At 35.2% G+C, this 20318-nt stretch overlaps 1 protein-coding gene across 3 annotated transcripts in view; it reads right to left on the bottom strand.

Annotated features, from left to right (window-relative positions):
- LRP6 (LDL receptor related protein 6) overlaps nucleotides 1-20318 on the bottom strand; it is a 170996-nt gene that overhangs the window by 67483 nt on the left and 83195 nt on the right. For all 3 annotated transcript variants that reach the window (XM_059186068.1, XM_059186071.1, XM_059186069.1), the window contains exons 4-7: nucleotides 16116-16312; nucleotides 14219-14350; nucleotides 10688-11084; nucleotides 9416-9587 (exon numbers count right to left, since the gene is read on the bottom strand). In XM_059186068.1, the coding sequence (XP_059042051.1) occupies nucleotides 9416-9587; nucleotides 10688-11084; nucleotides 14219-14350; nucleotides 16116-16312 (898 nt within the window). The remainder of the gene's footprint in view (nucleotides 1-9415; nucleotides 9588-10687; nucleotides 11085-14218; nucleotides 14351-16115; nucleotides 16313-20318) is intronic.

The following is a 20318-nucleotide window of genomic DNA, read 5'->3' as shown; positions in this document are numbered from 1 at the left end:
GACACGTTCAAGAAATAGATGACAACAGGACAACCAGGCACCTATCATAAAATGAGCTACAGTGCGAATACTATGACATCCTAAAGGAAAAACCTAAATTATGCTCACAATGAACCATTCCTCTTCTAATGTTCCAGCCAATATCCAATGCAAGTAGTGAATTAATATTTACATATAAAGAGACACTAGATCTCATTGGAGGCTAACTGATAACAATAGGGTATAAAGTATAATTCCACAGAAATGGTATTTTTAAAAATGGAATATATACACATGGAAAGAACAATTCAATCATTCAGGAGCTCACTGGGGTAACAAGTAAAGAGGAATGCTTTGGAACTAGCAGGGGAAGTAAAGAGATGCCATGCACCTTGGTAAGAGAGCATAAGGGCAATCACAGTCCTTTAAAGCCTTTTAACCTAGTTCAAGACTTACTATGTCTCAGTAAATACAAGTGAATTTTAATGTGAAAAGAGAAAATACCATAGTTGATTGAGTAGTTTTATTTTTTCAAGGAGTCATGCTTAGAGCATTAAATGGCTGCAGTTATTATGCTCTTTTACAGATAGAGCTAAGAACTGCTACGGTGACCAAAGCTTTCTAAAACCAAAATTACCCAGGAAAACTAGAAATTAAGAAGAGATTTTCAATTCAAGGCATCATTATGATGAATACAACACCGCCCTGGTCAATTATACTCAACTATTTCATGAGACATTTCTGAGAGTCCCACTGTCCTAAGGTCTTCAAAAAAAAAACCTCTAATGTGGGAAAACATAAACATTTTAACTAGGGAAAACTGCTCCCTTTCCTTTCATTCTCTTCAAGCACAACTAAAATAAATTCAACTTGGAGTCTGAGTAGAAATAATAATCAACAGCTTATTACTCAAAGGCAAAGTACTCCAGTACCAGTGAGCATGCCTTATGTTCATATATTTTTATTTTTATTTTTTTAAATTTTTTTTAAAGTAATCTCTCCACCCAATGTGAGGCTCAAACTCAAGATCCTGAGATCAAGAGCTGCATGCTCTTCCAAATGAGCCAGCCAGTCACTCCCCAGATAGTGGTTTTTAAATACTATTCTTCAGTGGCTCAGATGGTTGAGAGTCTGCCTTTGGCTCAGGTCATGATCCCAGGGTCCTGGGATTGAGCCCCATGGGATTGAGCCTCCCTGCTGCACAGGGAGCCTGCTTCTCCCTCTCCCTCTGCCTATCCCCCTGCTTGTGCTCTCTCTCTCAAAGGAATAAATAAAATCTTAAAAAAAAAAAAAAAAAAGATACTATTCTTCATTAAATAGAACTATGGCTCCTTAGAGTAATAGTTGAGTCCAGGGCTGAGGAAAGAGAAATGTAAGGTAAAATTGAATATATTATTGTTCTAGAAAGTGCTTTAAAATAAGGGAGGTTCCTTGAAAAACTAAAAACAGAATCACCACATGATCCACAATCCCACTTCTGGGTATATATCTAAAAGAACTGAAAACAGGATCTCAAAGGGATACTTATTTGCACATCCATGTTCACTGAAGCACTACGTGTAACACCCAAAAGGAGGAACCATCCTTTATATCCTTTATCTGATGGATGAACAGATCAAGAAAAACGGTGCATACATAAAATAAAATATTATTTGGCCTTTAAGAAGAGAATCCTGTTATATGCTACAAAATGGAGAAACTATGAGGATGTTACGCTAAGTAAAATAAGTCAGCAAACTAAGACATAATACTATATGATCCCACTTTAGGTATCTAAAGAAGTCAAACTCTTAGATTAAAAAATGATGGTTGCCGGGACAGGGGGGAAAAGGAAGTTGACAGAATTTCAGTTTTGCAAGATCAAAAATTCTAGAGATTGTGTTGCACAACAACATGCACATAATTAGCACTACTCTTCTCTCTGCCTAAAGGTGGTTATGGAAGATTTCATACGATTTTTTTTTTTTAAACCACAATTAAAAAAAGGAGATGGAGGCTCGTGAAAAGGTCACAGGTATCAAGTCAAAGGGGCTACTAATTCCAATTCTGGGATAATATTTGCAACAATAATAATGGAATATAACCTTATAATATTCTACAATTTTAAACAATAAATATCCATGGTTCCATATTAATATACATATGACAAGCTGAATAGAGAGGGAATAGCTCTTTCTTACAGGAAAATTCCAATCAATAAATATAATAGGAATAATGGAAATCGCATCAATGTTAAATTCCTAGTGTTGATAATTGTTCTGTAAGTATGTAGAATGAAAACTGGGTGAGAGATCTAGTATTGCAAATACTGAGTCTGAAATTATCTCAAAATGAATAGTCTAAAAAAGAGGCAATGGAGCACAACACAAAAAGTACTGTATTAGGAATCAGGAAATTGGAATTCCATTCTTTTTTTCTCCTAAAACAGGAAGTTTATGACCTCAGGCAAATAAAAGAAGCAAATTAAACAAAAAGCGCCAAAGAATGCTGAATTTTAGGAAGAGAAACCTGGGGCAGAAAGAACTACTATTTCTGTAGGCATTATATCTAGAAACCATAGTTAATTTTATGAGAACTAAAAACGGTTTTTTAATGCAAAAACAATTCTGAAAACCCATGAAACACTGTTTACTTACTCTCTCGAAACTAATGAAATCCATTATGGCATAGGAGGGTTTTTTTCATATTTTAAGAGTAACACTGCAGCTAAAACATAAAAGCAATATTATAAATTGCAACCAAATATAAAAGCCAAGTCATTAGTTAACCCAAAATAAAAAATAAATGAACAACAAAACAAAAAAGTCTCTGAATAGGGGTGATATTAATTGCATAAAGCCTCTAATTTCATTCCTACTTAGAAACTCTAGAAGCCTGGAAAATTTCAGAAGCTCCTAATTATAAATGAAATACTAAACAAATAACAGTATACAAAAATCTAACTATAACCAAAGGAAGTCTAATCCTTCTCCAAGATTTTGTTATTTCAGATCAAATCTAAAAACAACAAAAAATTATAGTACAATGAATGAATAGTTTGGGAAATCTATGAGTTCAACAACAAAAAAAAATCACAGGGCCTGCCTTGTAATATTCTTAGAAGGTCTAAATTTTTAAATTGTAAACTACATTTAAAATGCCAAAAAGAAAAAAAGAAAAAAAAATAAAGGAGAAGCCTTTCTTCATTTTGGCTAACTTAACTATTACACAAGATCTTTAAATAGCTAGTGAGAATTTTAAATTTAAGTAGGAAGTTAAAAATACTTGTCACTTTTAACTGCTCAGAGTTTTGTTAATTCCCTCCTAAGAAGTCCCCGAATTGTGGTCTTTACCAGTATTTGACTGCCTACCCCTTCCAAACCCTTTAAAAATCAGTAAAAATAAAATCTCTATGAGCCCTGAAAAATATAATAGTTTGCTACCTACAGAGAAAAAACCTCTCAAAAAATGATGTTTTACACGGACTCCATTAATAAAAAACATTTACATGTTTGGCTAATTTCAAACAACAGCTTTAAACATTTATTTAAACTTCCCAAGCATGTTAATAATGGAATAGCTTGTATATAGGTCAATAGAGAATATAAACAAATATTACAAGGAGAAGTTGCTTTCAGGAAAATTGAAATACTAAAGATTTTGAACCCCTAATAGGCAAGTTTTCTTTCGTTAATAGTGATTCAATGCACTGTAGATAAGGAATGTTTTAAAGAAAAAAGAAAATATTCAGGTCACCTGAGTATAAATTTCCTTTAAGGAACTCTTCCAAGGCAAATGAATTATTTGTTCGTAATCTAAAATAATGCAGTTAGTACCAAAAAACACTGGAAAATGTAACAATGGGAAGAAACCTAAAGATCATCTGGTTTAAATGATCTTACTGGTCAAAATACAAAGACCAGATTGTTATGTGAATTATCTAAGGTCGCTCAGTTAAATGAAAAATCAAACAAGAATTAAGGTCAGGGTGCGCTATTACAAAATGTTTCAATAAAGATCTAGAGATTAATTACCACTCATAATAGCTAAACACTGTTACCAATTGTAAAGAAGCTAACTTCTCTTTTTAAGAAAGTAGGACATTAAAATCAGCACTCCTTTACTTCAGGAGTACAAAAACCAAAGAAACAAAAAAGGAAAATTGAAATGAAAAATATCTCCACACATATTATAGTTTTATGCTAAAACATGAGAAGAAGGTTAACAACAGAACATTTTATTTTTTTTTTATTTTTTTTTTTTAAAGACTTCATTCATTTATTTTACAGAGAGAGATCACAAGTAGGCAGAGAGGCAGGCAGAGAGAGGAGGAAGCAGGCTCCCTGCTGAGCAGAGAGCCCGACGCGGGACTCGATCCCAGGACCCTGAGATCACGACCTGAGCCGAAGGCAGCGGCTTAACCCACTGAGCCACCCAGGCGCCCCAACAACAGAACATTTTAAAAACGATCCAAGAGCAAGTTCAAACTTTGTCCCTAAAATAACATGCATGAAAATTTCCTAATTTACATAGATAAAACTACACTAACTACTAAGTGAGGCAAAGCATCTTGTTTGGTGAGGCTCTAAGAGTTTGTTGTGGCATTTCAGGAAAGCATGATTATAATCATCATCAAGCAAGTTTCTCTCATTATATATGTGTAATAATTTTTTTAGAGCCAGACACAGTAGAGTGGATAATGAGACAACAGGACATATAATTAGATGATGTACTACTTTGGCTGCTGTAGATTATAACAAGTTAAATAATGTTGCTTAAATTGTACATCAAAAGGTAACTTTCAAATAGGAATTCAAAAATATGTTATCATAAAATAACTCCAAACAGATGCAAGATGATATAAAAGGATAGCACCATGTTTACATCTCAATGAATATAAACTGCTAATCTAGGTATTCTGTTGAGCTGAGGAATCTAATGATGGTGTTTTATCAATATCATTCTTCAGTTATAATATGCCAGGAACAAACGGGGAAAAATATACATTCATATAGTGTTAGAAAGGAGTAGAAATGGGCAAAGATTCAGGTATTTAGGCTCATTATCTTGAATATTTCCCTAAAATTGAAAATAAAATCAATTTTAAGGAGCACTGAATGTTTTAAACTGGCAAAGATTCAAAAGGAAGTACTTGTTGGTACTTGTCATATAATCAAAAGAGCTTGATCTCAACAGCAGATGATTATATTAATTTCTTAAGGAAGAATTAATCTTAGAAACAAACGATTAAGAAAAATCATAATGGGCCCTTGTGTACTTCAACAGACTTTCACAATACACAGGCTAAAGATGCCAGACAAAGAAATTACAAAGAAACCTGAATACTTGGAAAACAAATTAGCATATTGATAAAACAGAGGAAGTTGTCACATGGGGAAAATGTAGTCCTGTAATTTCAGGCTTAGAATATGAAATAAATCATTCACCAACTATCAAGTTTTCAGCAAACATCCTAAACAATAATACCCTCTTTATTCAAAATTTCTTCGTACTTAAGGCCCTAATAATTTGTTTCCCAAAGTTGTGCCAGGTATAATTAAATTTGGACAAACTACCTATGGACATTATATTTCTCTAAAGAAGGGAAATTTGTAGTAAAAGACTAAAAACAAATCTACATGCCCATAAATTAGGTAAGACATCTCTTTTTATCTATAATTAGTAGGCATTGTTGTGTTTGTCAGAAGCTCAAAAATCAAAGAAGGAAAAATGAAATAAAAAGCATATAATAAAAAAAATACATTGTGAGAATAATTTAACTGACATCATTTCAATAAAACCAGTGATTCAAAGCACAGTGATTAATTTTTTCAATCAGTAAGTTGTATATAATGAGAAAAGCATCCTCAAAACAAAACAAAAAAACCCCAAGCTAATGTAACATTCTTAATTTTACATAATGGCAACAAAATGTTTTAAACTTATAAATTATTAATGATATGTCTCTACTACTGAAAAGCAGTACTACATACCCTCAGTGCTATAGATGTTTTTGGCAGTGAAACCTGACCAAGAAAAATACGAATGTTAAGACACAATGTGCTTCTGCCTACTGAAGGGTCTTATAAAAAAGAAATAAAGGCTTATTTGAGGAATGTCCAATCAGAAAAACAGACATGATCCTTTCTGCTAATGCTTTAGTATTACATAAGGAAGCCCTAGAATACTATAGTAACACTTGGGTGGGCCTAGGGGTGGGGGGTGAAAGGGAGCTCAGTGCAGACAAGTAACCAAGACGCTTGTTTGTAAAAGGTGATGAAATGATTTTAGCATAATGAATAAGCATAAACAAGTACCAGCATGCAACTTTTATATAACATCTACAGATATGTGGTCACTATCAGCTAACAGGTAGAAAAATCAGATTTATCCTCACAGACACATTCTCTCTCTCTCTCTTTTTTTTAAAGATTTATTTATTTTAGAAAGAGAGAGCAGGAGAGCAGGGGAGAGTCCCAAGCAGACTCCCTGCTCAACATGGAGCCCAACACAGGCTCAATCCCATGACCCTGAGACCACAACCCAAGCCAAAACCAAGAGTAGGATGCCCAACCAACTGTGCCACCCAGGTCCCCCTAACACTTTCTTGTATTAAAGCACCAGCCAATATTATGACTATCTTTTAAAAAATGTGGTATCATTAGCAATTCCCTGTGTACCATCTCTCTTTGCAGAAGCTTGTTTAAATCCGAGACAAACCTTTATGTTCTTTCTGCAACTCTGCACAATAAAAACCAAACCTGAAACCCATAGCTCTCCAATATATCCAGCATCTGTTATATCACCACTTGCAGAAAAGAGAGAGAGAACCTGATCTGAAGGTACAGAGAGCACAGGTGGATGAACATTCTGAGCTCTCCCCATAAGACCCAATTAAAATGAAGAGTTTCCTATGCCTTATATCAGTATGTAAAACTTTACCAAATCACAATCTTTTCTTTTCAAATGTACTATAAACTCATAGAGTCTCATCCCAAGTAAATTCAAAGTCTTTCATAAGAGAACAAGGCTCTACAACTATTATTTAATATTTTCTTAGGGTCCCAGGAAAAAACAGCTTTACCAAAAAGTTGGGAAGCATATCACCTAGACCAGGATAAGATCAGTAGATAGGATCACCTGCTACATACTAAAAGGTTAGCAAATAATGGCTTTAGAAAGAGAAGCATTTAAAAAATTATATATTTTTCCAAAAGTTTTCAAGTTCACTATATTCAACCTAGAATCGGGTAAAGGGAGATGAAAAGTTGGTTGTGGCAGTTGCTCCTATAATCATCAACAGTTTCAGAAAGAGAAACTAACGGTTTTTTTCCCTCTAATTATGCAAGATTAATTTAGATGAAGAGCTGTGCTCTTTCCTTAATATGCTGTATACCAGAAATTTTACACATCATCATAAATTAAGAGAATAAATAATAACACCTACTCTCTACTTCCCAGATGTGCCTATGAAAAGAAAATGACAAAAGCATTGATGCTCCATTAGAGAAACTTCATCAGAATCTCCAGGGCAAAGTATAAGGGAGGTCTTTGTATGTATAATCTGGTGGAGATAGATGTACCACTAACACCAAATAATCTGTCAAAAAGGACACAGAGCAAACCTGGAAGAGGAGAAATAGATGAGAAAGGCAGGCTTTTAAGGATGCTGGTACCAGTGAAGGAAGAAGGAAAAAAGGAAGTGAGGAAGGAAATGACACCACTGCATACACATGTATATAGCTCTAGAAGACAGAACAGGTCAGAATGAATGCTAATTTTAAGATCTATGGCACTGCAGACCAAGAAAATAAGTCCTATTTAATCAATATTATATTTTGTTATATAATAGGATTCATTCTTATTTCCAAACACTGTCACTCAGAACCTCCAAAAATTCTCAGTTCTCTACCTAAATCATCCTAAACTATTCATGATTTTGAATAAATTTCTATATCTAAATACTAAAAGTAACCTGAAGTGTGGGAAATAAGACCTGAAAAACACCAAGTAAGAAACAAATGTCTTATTTACAATCTAATCAATCAGTCATAGTAAGCTTAAAAAGATACCAACAACAGAATTTTTTAAATTCCTAAAAAATAATAAATCAAGTATTCTTCCCTTATGTACAAACACTCTTGTAGGACACATGAGCTTTAAACTGTTTTTCTAAGAGTAGTAATACCTACACTCTCATGTATGGTATTACAATACACATCTGTGAACTGCTTAGAAATGGGTGTGCAATTTATAGTCAGGCTGACCCAAGTAGGAAGCTAATACCCTATCTAAAAAATAAAGAAAGAAAGAAAGAAATAAAGAGAGCCCATAACTTTCATTTCATTAGCACCGCACTCAAAGCTGCTAAAGATTCAAACACTAAGGTGGATTTAAGGAGGGGGCAGAGAAACACTAAGAGGGAGAAAATTTATATACTCAAGTCTATGCAAAATTTTCTATTAATGCAAACCAGCTGCACAAATAAGTAATGCAGTTTTTAGTATTTGAGCCTTGTGAAATACGAATGGGTTTTTCTATTCCAAGTTTCCATTCTGAAAAAGAAGGCCCTTTATTTTTCCCTGAGAGTCTCTGGCACTCCTAAGAATTACCTTTCTAAAATAATGGCTCTGGAGCCCCAATTATCTATGTTAGGAGATAAGTGCTATGGCTCTGAATAGCCATTCCAAGTCACTCCTTACACGAGAGGTCATGCATCCCCCAAAGAAATACTGTACAAGAAACTGTTTTAAGTACATGATCCATAGGACCTCGAGCATAACCCAACTCAAAGTTGTGAAATTCAGAGCTCACATTCAACATCAAGGTATATGCCATCTACAAAACATTGTGATAAACCACTGGTTTGTGATTCACCACTGGCTTTTCTACCAGAATTCTATTCTGATTGCCACAACTTAATTCTACCATATGGTAAATATTTTCCCCCAAGTTCTAGTTAATTAATCTTTTTCCTACACAGCTCATAAGTCAATTTAAAAATTGTTTGCATGTAACCACCTTAATACTTAATATATGCCACCACCTGTTTCCAACACTACTAACAGCAAAAGTTATATATACACATATGGGCTTTGTTCTCCTGACAGAAATAACAGCTCTTCCAGTATAGGTCTTATATAATATTTGATTTGTGCAGAAACTGTCCCTAGGAAATTCATACAGTGGCTTTACCCATAATAAGGAAAATCACTCACATAAGCTTTTAGGGCTAGAAATAGAGGAATATCGATTTCTCATGCCAGTAGAGAGCTCAGAAATCTTAGAGTTCAGTGGAAGAAGAATACATAATCCCTAGCATTCTTAAAGTTGAATAAAATTTCTGTAAAAGGTATCTCTCGCACCCCAAACAAGAGGCAATAAGATCTGTATCAAATTAACATCAACTTAAAAACCATTATAAAACTGGTTTTAAAATGAAAAAGCAAGAACAAACCTCAATTTTGTCTGTTTTGGCATCTCCCCAGTATATTTTGCCTTCATCATAATCCAAGGCTAAACCATTTGGCCAACCAAGAGAAGTGTTAACCAACACTACTCGGTCGGAACCATCCAGAGCTGCTCGCTCAATTTTCGGAATTTCTCCCCAGTCAGTCCAATACATATACCTATGGAAGTATACAAAAAATGAGCTAAAAACAGATAATAAACTGTAACTTTCAGACATTCTAAAGGTAAGGTCCACCGCTCATATTACACTGGTATCAGTTAACGCCATAGAAGGAAAAAAAAAAGGACTTAAACATACTCAAAATTTATGTTTAACACAGACATAATAGTATATACATCCTTATAGGAAATTTTCAGATCAGTGTTTTCCAGAAATGATCATAAAAATGTCTTCCAATAATGAGTTCTATTTTTAGTTATGTTTCTTCAAAATATTTTGTGCTCCTTTCCACTACCAATCATCTTTTTCTTTTTTCTAAACTTTTTATTTATTTAAGTAATCTCTATACCCAACATGGGGCTTGAACTCACAACCCCAAGATCAGAAGTTGCATGCTTTCCTGACTGAGCCAGTCAGACACCTCAGTCATCTTTTTTTCTTGCTGGTTTCTCACCTGACATAAAAAGGCTATCCCAATAGTGATATTCAGATGACAAACTAACCAACCAGTATGTTAACTCCTTCAGTAGTGCCAAGTAATTGCTGTGGTTCCTGGGAGTTTATGTGGCTCCAAGGCATTGATATACACTAACGTATAATAATGTGTCACTATACTCACCTTTAGAATGAATCTCATAGTAACAAATAACATTAGTGAGTATATAGAAAGCTGTGTTTCCCTACACTGTGGCCAGGGTGCTATGACCAAAAAAAAAAAAAATCAAGTCATTCATGTATCTTGGAATATACCATATCATTCTAGAAGTACCAAAAATGGGACGAAATTAAATCTTCTAGGGGAAGTTCTGAAAACATTTTCTTTCCATATTTTTCATGATCATGATGCAACCTCAGCAAAATGTGTAGCCAACACCCCAAATCAGCAAGCATTGACTTAATTTAGAAAGGAAAAGTATTCAAAACATTCAAGGAAAAAATCCTAGCAATTCTTTAACTTGAGATTTTATTCTAATCACTATGCTCTAAAAATGTTTATTGAAAAACAACACATACTTCATATTGTTTTTCTCAATGCTTTTAGGAACCTGTAGAAAACAGAAACACCAGACAAAGTTTTCTATCAGCAGAGCTTCTTACCCAACCATGGGATCTAACACAATAGCCCGGGGTTCCTCTAAGTCCTCTGAAATCAAGATCTTCCTCATGGTCCCATTCAGCCTTGTCACTTCTATCCGATCAGTGCCAGTGTCTGTCCAATAAAGATTTCGGGCAACCCAGTCAACAGCAATGCCATCAGGATGCGCAATTTGAGCGGTGACCACAAACTGACTGCCAGATCCATCTATGAATGAGCGGCGAATGGCCCTCACTTCATCATCAGTCCAGTATATATAGCCTTCCACAGGATCATAATCTATGGCAATGGCATGACGGATGTCTTCTAATTGCAAAACAATGTCTGTGAAATCTGGTGTATCCAAAGAAATGCGTCTCAAGTCTGTCCTTCGTGCTAAAAGCAGTAATTCAGTGGCACCTAGAACAATAAAGTGAGATAAATGAAGAAAAAATCGAAACCCACAGGCAAAATTTAAATAAAACTCTAAATAAAGAATGTAGAACTTCTTCAGGAATGAAAAGTAAAGGAGTATAAATGAATACTTGGGGTCCATTTTGGGTAGAAGTGGAAAGTGACACAGAGCTTGACTATGAGGTCAACCTCTATAATGGCTCAGTTCCTCAAATCAAGTTCTGATTCTTTCTTAGGTTCATTCGTTATGTAGTCCCTGGAATTAATAATAGTTACTAAAGGTATAATGAAGAGTGCCTAGGTAATGACTAAGAGGTTGAATAGCTAAATATTAAAGGAAGAAGGAGAAATAGGATATAGATCCTTTGTTTGAGAAGTATGTTCACAAAGGTAATGAATCCAAGACAAAGATCTTTTGTGTTTGATGAGAGTGTTCTAAAACTGGATTGTGATGGTTTCACAACTATAAATTAGTCAAAAACCACTGAATTGTATACTTGAAATGACTGAAATTTATAGCATGTAAATTGTATTTCAGTTAAGCTGTCTTAACAAAGAGACCTATAAGGCAATGCCTGACATAATTAATGACAGAGAGAGCTATGGTAAAGGAAAAAGAAGCAGCAAAGAGAGGGAAACACTTAAATGTCATACTACTTAAGAGTAAGAGTTGTGGATCTGACAGAACTGGTGGATTCAAGTTCCTATACAAACTTAGGCAAAACTTCATCTCTCTAAAACTAGTTTCTTCAGCTGTATTTCAAGGATTGCTCTGAAGATTAAATAAGATCCGTGTAAAATTCAGGAATATACTGAACATATAAGTATTTGGTAAATATTAGCTAATATATTATTACTGTCATTAGAAAAGAAACACTTTTTTTCCAAGATTTTATTTATTTATTTGAGAGAGAGACAGTGAGATAGATAGCATGAGAGGGGAGAAGGTCAGAGGGAGAAGCAGACTCCCTATGGAGCTGAGAGCCTGATGCAGGACTCGAACTCTGGGATCATGACTTGAGCTGAAGTCAGTCACTTAACCGAGCCACCCAGGTGCCCAGAAAAGAAACATTTTCAAATTTTTATTTCACCGAGTTTTAAGTCAGATTTATTTATGAAATGTTTTTAACTCAAAGTAGTATTGAATAAAAACACAGCTGAGGATGAGGACGTTAAGCTCATTCTTTTGTTTGTTTTGATTTTTTAATTGTTCAAGTACAGCACCAGTAAAATCAGCTATTATAAAAGATAATAAGGATGCTGACATCTGAAGAGTGAAAAAAGATTCCCAAAGAAGTGAGACTAAAAGAAAATACTGGCATTTAGCTTTACATCAATCTGGAATTACAGTTGAAAAAACTGAGAAGAAGAGTAAAGCTCTCAACAACAGCTTTTTGACTCAAGGACTAATTATAAATGAACTTGATCTCAGAGAAAATACAGTTCTGAATGCCATAGCAGGCACCAAGCAGGAGTAACTCTGTACCATTCACTGCCTCTGCTAAATACCAAAAGAAGCCAGTCCCAAAACTCTGCAAACAAAGAAGTCATAGAAAGTGAAGCTGTTAATTTGAGCAAGGTGATCAAAACAGAATAGTTAATTTGAAGCTACTATATGCCAAATGCACATCTAAAATTCAAAATACTAGTTAAACATGTGAGGCAGTAGTCAGACCACTATTGCTAAAATAAATCCTCTATTTTAAAGTCAGGCTACATTTTTAAACAAAAACATTACAAAAACCTTTTGTTTTAAATTGAAACCAAATTGTTGTTTGCCATGGAAACTGTCTGACAAGAGTCAGCCAGCTTCACCTTTGACTAGGAGGATAATTTATCAATGCCAAGTCATGACAAATATCCTGTACACCAACTCAATTCCATCCCTCTGACTCCCTGACCCCCTTGCCAGGAACTCTGTAACCTACTCTGAAATAAAGGTTTCTGCTTTTCACAGTTACATAAAGAAGCCACTGCTAAATGCAACAATTTTCTCACCAGGTCTTGCTGGTGGCTAGAAGACCAGAGAGTGATCCACAGAGGTAAGAATGAAAAATAACATTCTCATTAAGAAGAAAAAGAGAAGAACTGGTGTACTCCCAAATCAGAAGTCCCCTGAAATGTCCTAAGTCAACATATTTCTCCGATATGCCCTCTTTCTATAGGGAATTAAGAGAGTAAGGGAAAGAGGCAGTGGTTAAGTATAGAAAGAGGTTGCTTTAAAAACAGAACATGGAATATTTTTTCTTCTTCTGAAAGTACATCTCAGTTGTTAAAAGGCAATTAAAAATATCATTCAATAATTTTTTAGAAATATATCTACCCCATGATAAGTCATTATAGTTGAAAGTTTAATAAACACTGCTTCCTTGCAGAGGTTCTTTATTTACAAATACTACCTACTGTTAAAAATATATTCTTTTGGGTGTCTGGGTGGCTCAGTGGGTTAAGCCGCTGCCTTCGGCTCAGGTCATGATCTCGGGGTCCTGGGATCAAGCCCCACATCGGGCTCTCTGCTCAGCAGGGAGCCTGCTTCCCCTCTCTCTCTCTCTGCCTGCCTATCTGCCTACTGTGATCTCTGTCTAATAAATAAATAAAATCTTAAAAAAAAAAAAAAATATATATATATATATCCCCCCCCTTTTAAGAGAAGTAATACTCGGGAGCACCTGGGTGGCTCAGTGGGTTAAGCCTCTGCCTTCGGCTCAGGTCATAATCCTAGGGTTCTGAAATTGAGTCCCACGTCAGGCTCTCTGATCAGCAGGTAGCCTGCTTCCTCCTCTCTTTCTGCCTGTGTCTCTGCCTACTTATGATCTCTCATTTTAAAATACTCATTTTCAAGAACACAATGTGATATAAATGACTGACATTTCATAAAAAAAGAAATAGCACCTAATTTTCTTCAAAAATAGCACATTAAAAATTTAGTTAAAATGCTAAAATAACTTACAAAACAGTATTAAAGAGATGCCCTAAAAACACAAAACAACTCGTTATATAATTGATTGTGACGACAAAGATCAAGCAACTAGTCTCCCAAATACTGTAACCTACAGAAATTATTATAGAAAAATAAAATAAATCATAAAGAATTTCAGTTGTTATCTGAATTTTTTCCTTCTTGGAGACCATCTTCTTACCATCTTTGCAGGTTTTTCCATTCTCCAGGAGTTTGACCCCAGTTGGGCAAGCACACTGATAAAAAGGTTTGACTGGAGACATCAAACACAAGTGAGAACAACCACCGTTATCAATTCCACATGGATTTGTAGCTGTCAAATATAAATCACATTGATTAATACCAATGATTATGGATGCCCTCCCTCTCTCTAGGTACACAAAGGTTAACAACCATAACATGAGCAACTGTGATAAATGAAATTACTACCAAATGTCATCCAGGTGCTTGGCTACCAAACCATTTGCAAGGAAGGGAATTAATCAGTGAGAAATGACTTAGCATTCTGTACCCAAAGAGGAATACACAAGAAATAAAGCAGGAGTCCCCCGCCCTAAAAGAGCTTACAATCTAATCAGTACACCAAAATTAACAAGCTAGAAAATTATACAAAACAATGAAACTAAGCGCTATCTTGCACATGACAGACCGTAAGTAACTATAGAGTCAAATAGAAAGTAAATCACTAGGAATTAAAGAAGAAAACTTTCATGGAGGACACAGGACATGACAGGACCCCTGAAGGATAGGAAAGATAGGAGGACATTTCAAATGTGGTAAAACTGTATGAGTAAGAGCTTGAAGGCTATACACGGGGAAAAATAATAAGGCAAATAGTCTAACTAAATATTCAGATTTCTGTTGACTAATAAGAACTAGAGCTGAGTGAGCAGAGAGAATGGGAACAAATTGTGGTGGATGGCACTGAAAGCAAAGATGGTAATTAGAATGGTAAAAAATCCACTTTGGAAAGATTTAAGATTTATTAACTGGAAAGGATAGGCATGGTTGATTAAAAGAGGAAAAACAGAAAAGCAGAGATTAATTAGCACTTTTGTCAAAACTATGGAAAGGGATGGATTTAAATAATATTCATAAAAGAACAACATAAGATGGAGACCAACCAAATATGAAACGTAAAGCAATGATGACTGCAAATTTTGAAACTAGTAAAACATAAAGGTTCAACAGTGCCATTAAAAACAAAAAAACAGGGAAATTCTCTCCTAACGGCTAACTATGATAATAAAAAATTCATACAGCATTTGTTAAAAAGGGTAGCACATATATTTTAAAACATTTTTATGGACTCATGATCATCAGAGTCCAATAATATATTATTTAACTATCTCCCCCTAAATGGACAGAGCTAATACAAAGCAATGCACAATCAAAATACCCTTTATTTTTGGCTATGGAATACAATCTGAAATATACTTAGACACATGCCAGACATTTATTTATATACAAGTGCCAAACACTTAACATTCTCATATTCCTTTTAAACCTAGTTCTACTCCTCTCTTATAAAAAATTGTTGCCAGCAGTCGAAGTCCAAGTCACTGCATAGGTTGACCAAAAATAGAAGCAAAACTAAGAAAAAAGGTTGGGGCGGGGGAATGTTGGGCGGGGGAAAGGTTGGAAGGGGAATGTGCACAGAAAAGTTTAAGCAGGTATTTCATCAGGAAACCTAAGGAACTTAAATTCACCAGTTAGAGTCACAGAGGTTTCTATTTTTAAAAAGTGCTTCTTTTTAAAAACACACTAGAGAGAAATAATATAAAGAAATGCATCTGTACATAAGCTTAGCTATCTCAGCTTCTTATTTTATTTCTCTCTTCTCAACCACCATAACCCCAGATCCAAACAAAGGAATTAAGGTGGCCAATAGTGATAGATAACAAACTACAAATGGCTTAGGCTGCTGTTTAACCTGAATTACATTTTGACATTTCCCCCATGTTTAATTCCTTCCCACTACCTTTGGATATGACCTCTCTGCTCCTGCCTTCACTAAAGCCAGACATCTGAGTGCTAAAGCTATTCCAACTTGCAATTTAAAAACCAAGATCACTTACCATTTGGCTGCCTCTGTTGGCTGAAGGCATGTATATCCATGGGAGAGAAGATGTTAGAATGGATTTCACGCAGACCCTCGCCAGTGTACTTGTTGCAAGCCAAAATGGAGTGTGTATTCCAGTCAGTCCAGTACAATGTGTCCTCAAATAATGTCAAGGCAAAAGGATGTGGAAGGGAACCTTTAACCACTGCCTGCCTATTAACAAAAACAAAAAAACTCAAACATTTCTAAATTTTATCAAAACTTGATTCTGCCCATTAAAACATCCTGTTTTCCACAATAACACACACAAATCCTAAGTAACACAAATCTTAAGGTCAAATACACCGATGAAAAATAAGCCACATAATAAATTTGAATATATTTTCATAGTGTCCAAAACTCCCAACCAAGTACTTGGCAACAGGCCCCAGGTTCATTACAAACTAGCAGAGAGAAGGCTCAAGTATTAGCACTGCTGTCAATTCCCATCTCTGGACTCACATCTTCCATTCTTCCATAAAATTCATGTTCTTAGGTGAACAAAAAGAAAAATCCCCAGGTTTGAAGTTGGCACTGTGAAGTAATTTAAATTTGCAATAGGTTTTCCCCTTCTTGATGTGTAAAAACAAAGAATCTGAGCCTGTTTCTTCCATCATTTCCTATGGTTTTGGTAACTGAAAGTAAAAACATATACCTGAGGCTAAAAAAGGTGTTTTGGTGGATCTCATTCTGCAAACCCCAGTCTAGCTCTAGTAAAGGATCACTTCTACTTACTTTCTGCTATATAGTGACTTAACCTCCACAAGTCAGGTAGCAAAAACAAAAACAAAAAAACAAACACCAAGTGCTGCCACTTGTGTTCATGAGACAAAACAGACCCAAAAATCTCACAAGCAATCCATACTATATGAAAGGAAAGGCAGAGAGCCTGATTAGTGCTCAACCACAGAACTTTGCAGTGTCATGGAGAGTTATCAATAAATATTCCTGAATAACAAACAAATCATGTTCTGCTCCAAAATAACATTCAAGAAAAAAAAATTCTTTGGTATTTACCTAATGTCAAATATAATCTTTTCATAGACAGACTGGGAGGGAGGAATGGAAAGTATAAGCAACCGAAGAGAAAGAAACAACATCACATATTGTAGGGAATACAATCCAGTTTTTAAGGTCCTGGACATTACTTGATGATCTCAAATACTGAAGAGACCACGAGCATATAAAATTAAATTCAAGAGCAGTAAGGTAATTTTTATCTAGGCAGAGTTAATATCTGTTATGCACATGGAATGGTCCTAGCCTAAGGTGTTTTAAATTCAGGCCAGATTTTTAAAAAACTGAATACAAGATTAGCATGACTGGCTTACCAAACAAATTTTCTATTTTAGACACTCATCCCTACTCTGCCAGCCCACGTCACCACAATTTTCTCTCATTTTTCTTCTTTTTCCCGTAGCAGATTACTTTTCCTTTTCATTTCCCCAAAAGAACTGTCACAATGTCAACTTCTGAGGTGGTTTCTTCCAATTTTTAAATGAACGGCTTTATTAAGTTTACCAAAGTGGTTATGTTAATTATAGGAATAATATCATAGTTTAAGTCCAAATTTAATGAGGTCTACATATTTCACACTAAAATCTATCAAAATTCGGTATGGTAAGAGAGTTCTGAGAAGCTGCCAAGAAAGAAGTTACACAACTGGAAAAGGAAGAATAGTAATAAATGACTTAGAATTTCATTAAGTACCCTAAAGAACTACAAATTCCATAATAAAATCTTTGAAAAACTTTGGGAAGAAAAAAAGCCCTCTAAGTCCTTTAAATATTAATAAATAAAAAGTTAAAATTCACCCTATGAAGTAAATCCAGGAAAACAAACAGTAAAAACAAAATCCCTCCCTAAAAGACACACTTATAAAAGATATACACTTTATATACTGACTAAAAACATTTATATATCAGTAAGAAATCAGATAGGCCAGAGTTCAATGTCCCTCTGACATTTATTACTTACATTATTTAAGTTTTATTTTATCTATAAATGAAAAATAATAATCTATCCCCACTGAGTTACTATAAAGTTTAAATGATAATATACGCAAAAGCATTTAGCATTATGTCTGGTACTTAATAAACATTTTACGAATAATCCCTCAATTTTAGGATACATTTTTTCAATATTTTAGTATTTCTGAGATAGGGTAGCATTTTACAACTGAGGTGTACATTTCCTGTTTTAGTCTATAAATCAATAAAAAGTTTTAAAAATCAATATCATTTTAGAATCAAGTAAATACTATACTCTGGCTTATTTATATTCCCAAGATCTCACACAACTCTGTGCACAAATTAAATGGGATGATTAGACACTCAGTACTCAGGAAATGCTTGATAAAATTAAATTTTTAAAAAATATTTTATTTATTTGAGAGAGAGAGAGAGAGAGAGCTGTAGACTTCCCACTGAGTGGAAAGCCCAATGTGGGACTCGACTCATTCTCAGGACCCTGAGATCATGATGTAAGCCAAAGGCAGACGCTTAACCAATTGAGCCAACCAGGCACCCCTAAAATTAAATATCTTAAATGATATATGTAATTAACAGAGCTGATGATGTGGGGCTCGATCCCAGGACCCTGGAATCATGACCGGAGCTGAAGGCAAAGGCTTTAACCCACTGAGCCACCCAGGCGCCCTGTTATCCCTTATTCTTAACATATTTTTTGGGCATTTATTGATTCATCCAACCAATGGTGACTTGTTCCTGAAAATGGAAATAACTGTACATAGCCTTCATCTTTCATCTCTCTGGTTAGGATTACTAAGTAGGCCCATCTCTTGGTTTCTCCCTGAAAACTTGTTTCTTTAAGGAGGAGTTGATCATGGATACCAAAAACAAACATGGCAGAAAGATCAAAGCCCAGCTCTTCAGCAGTATGTCACAACAAGAGGAGTTAAAATATGGATCTCCAATATGAAGACAAAAGAAAAGAAACTGAGACTGCTGTTGATACTTTGATTTAGTGCTGACAACCTCTGAGTAACATCCCTTCCCCGTGTCTGTCATTTTCAGCAGTGTACTGATATGGCTCAATCCCACCAATACCCCCAAGTACATAAGCCACTTGCTGCCTCTTTCATATTCCATGCTTGGTGGGTGCCTCTCTCAAATTCTGTACCAACTGGACTTATCCTTTACAGAACACCTGTGCACTTGAATTCACTTTCTCTGTTTCTGGACCTCTTCCCAGAACGCTGTCCTCTGCCCCTGTTTCAGAATTCCCCCACCTGTGTGGGTAATAAATCTTTGTTTGGTCATACCAAAGCACTACTGTCATTAATTCTGACATGTGAGCCTAACTTTGGAAGGGAGCTTCCCTCATCGTAGTGAAGCTGTTATAATACATAATATATATATACCTCTGCTCCCAGTGGTAGCAGCACAGGTTTGAAAATCTCCACAAGCCCTCCACAAGAAAACACAACAACCAGGTAGCAAAACCAAAACCCATGGACAACGTTCACAACAGAGCCAAGTAAAAAAATATTACCACAAAACCCCAAATCCAAAAAGGTATGGCAAACTACCAAGAGCCATAAGAGCTGAGTGGCATCAGTATCTGCAGGAGGAATCAAAAAGAAAGAAAAAAAAAACAGGGCCATCAAGAGACCTAAGAACAGGAAAACACACAAGATAGGTAACAATGAAAAGTAGGGCAAACAAATATGAGAACATCAGCTGACTAGGAGGGGTTCTGGCCACTCCAAGAATGATTGAATACAATGAATTCATGGTTGGCACTGAATGGGGCTAGTGCATTTTAACCCACTGTGAACTCTCAAAGCTGACATTCCAGGGCTCCCTTCCAGACAAAGCCCCAAACTGAGGATAAATTACTGGGAGTAGAATGAAAAATGAGAATGACAGGTACAAGCAAGATAATGGAAAAATAAGGTAAAAAAAAAAAGTGGGAGAAGGAATCAGAATCAGGAAACATCAGAAAGCAAGCTGCCATTTTTAGAACATACACACACACAAAACGAGAGTTCTGTGAAATTACAAAAGTTATGATGCACCCTGCCTTCTTTGACGAGTTCAAGAAATACAATCACATATGAAAGTAAGACAAAAGAAGTATTAAGGGAAATCCCATTTAAAAAGTTAATATTCAAAACAAAACCAAAAATAAAGAGAAGAATCTTATCTCTACAGACAAT

The sequence above is a fragment of the Mustela lutreola genome, chromosome 8 (assembly GCF_030435805.1).
Source record: "Mustela lutreola isolate mMusLut2 chromosome 8, mMusLut2.pri, whole genome shotgun sequence".
Taxonomy (NCBI): Eukaryota; Metazoa; Chordata; class Mammalia; order Carnivora; family Mustelidae; genus Mustela; species Mustela lutreola.
Note: the sequence above shows the minus strand (reverse complement) of the source record. Positions and strands in the feature narration are given on the sequence as shown.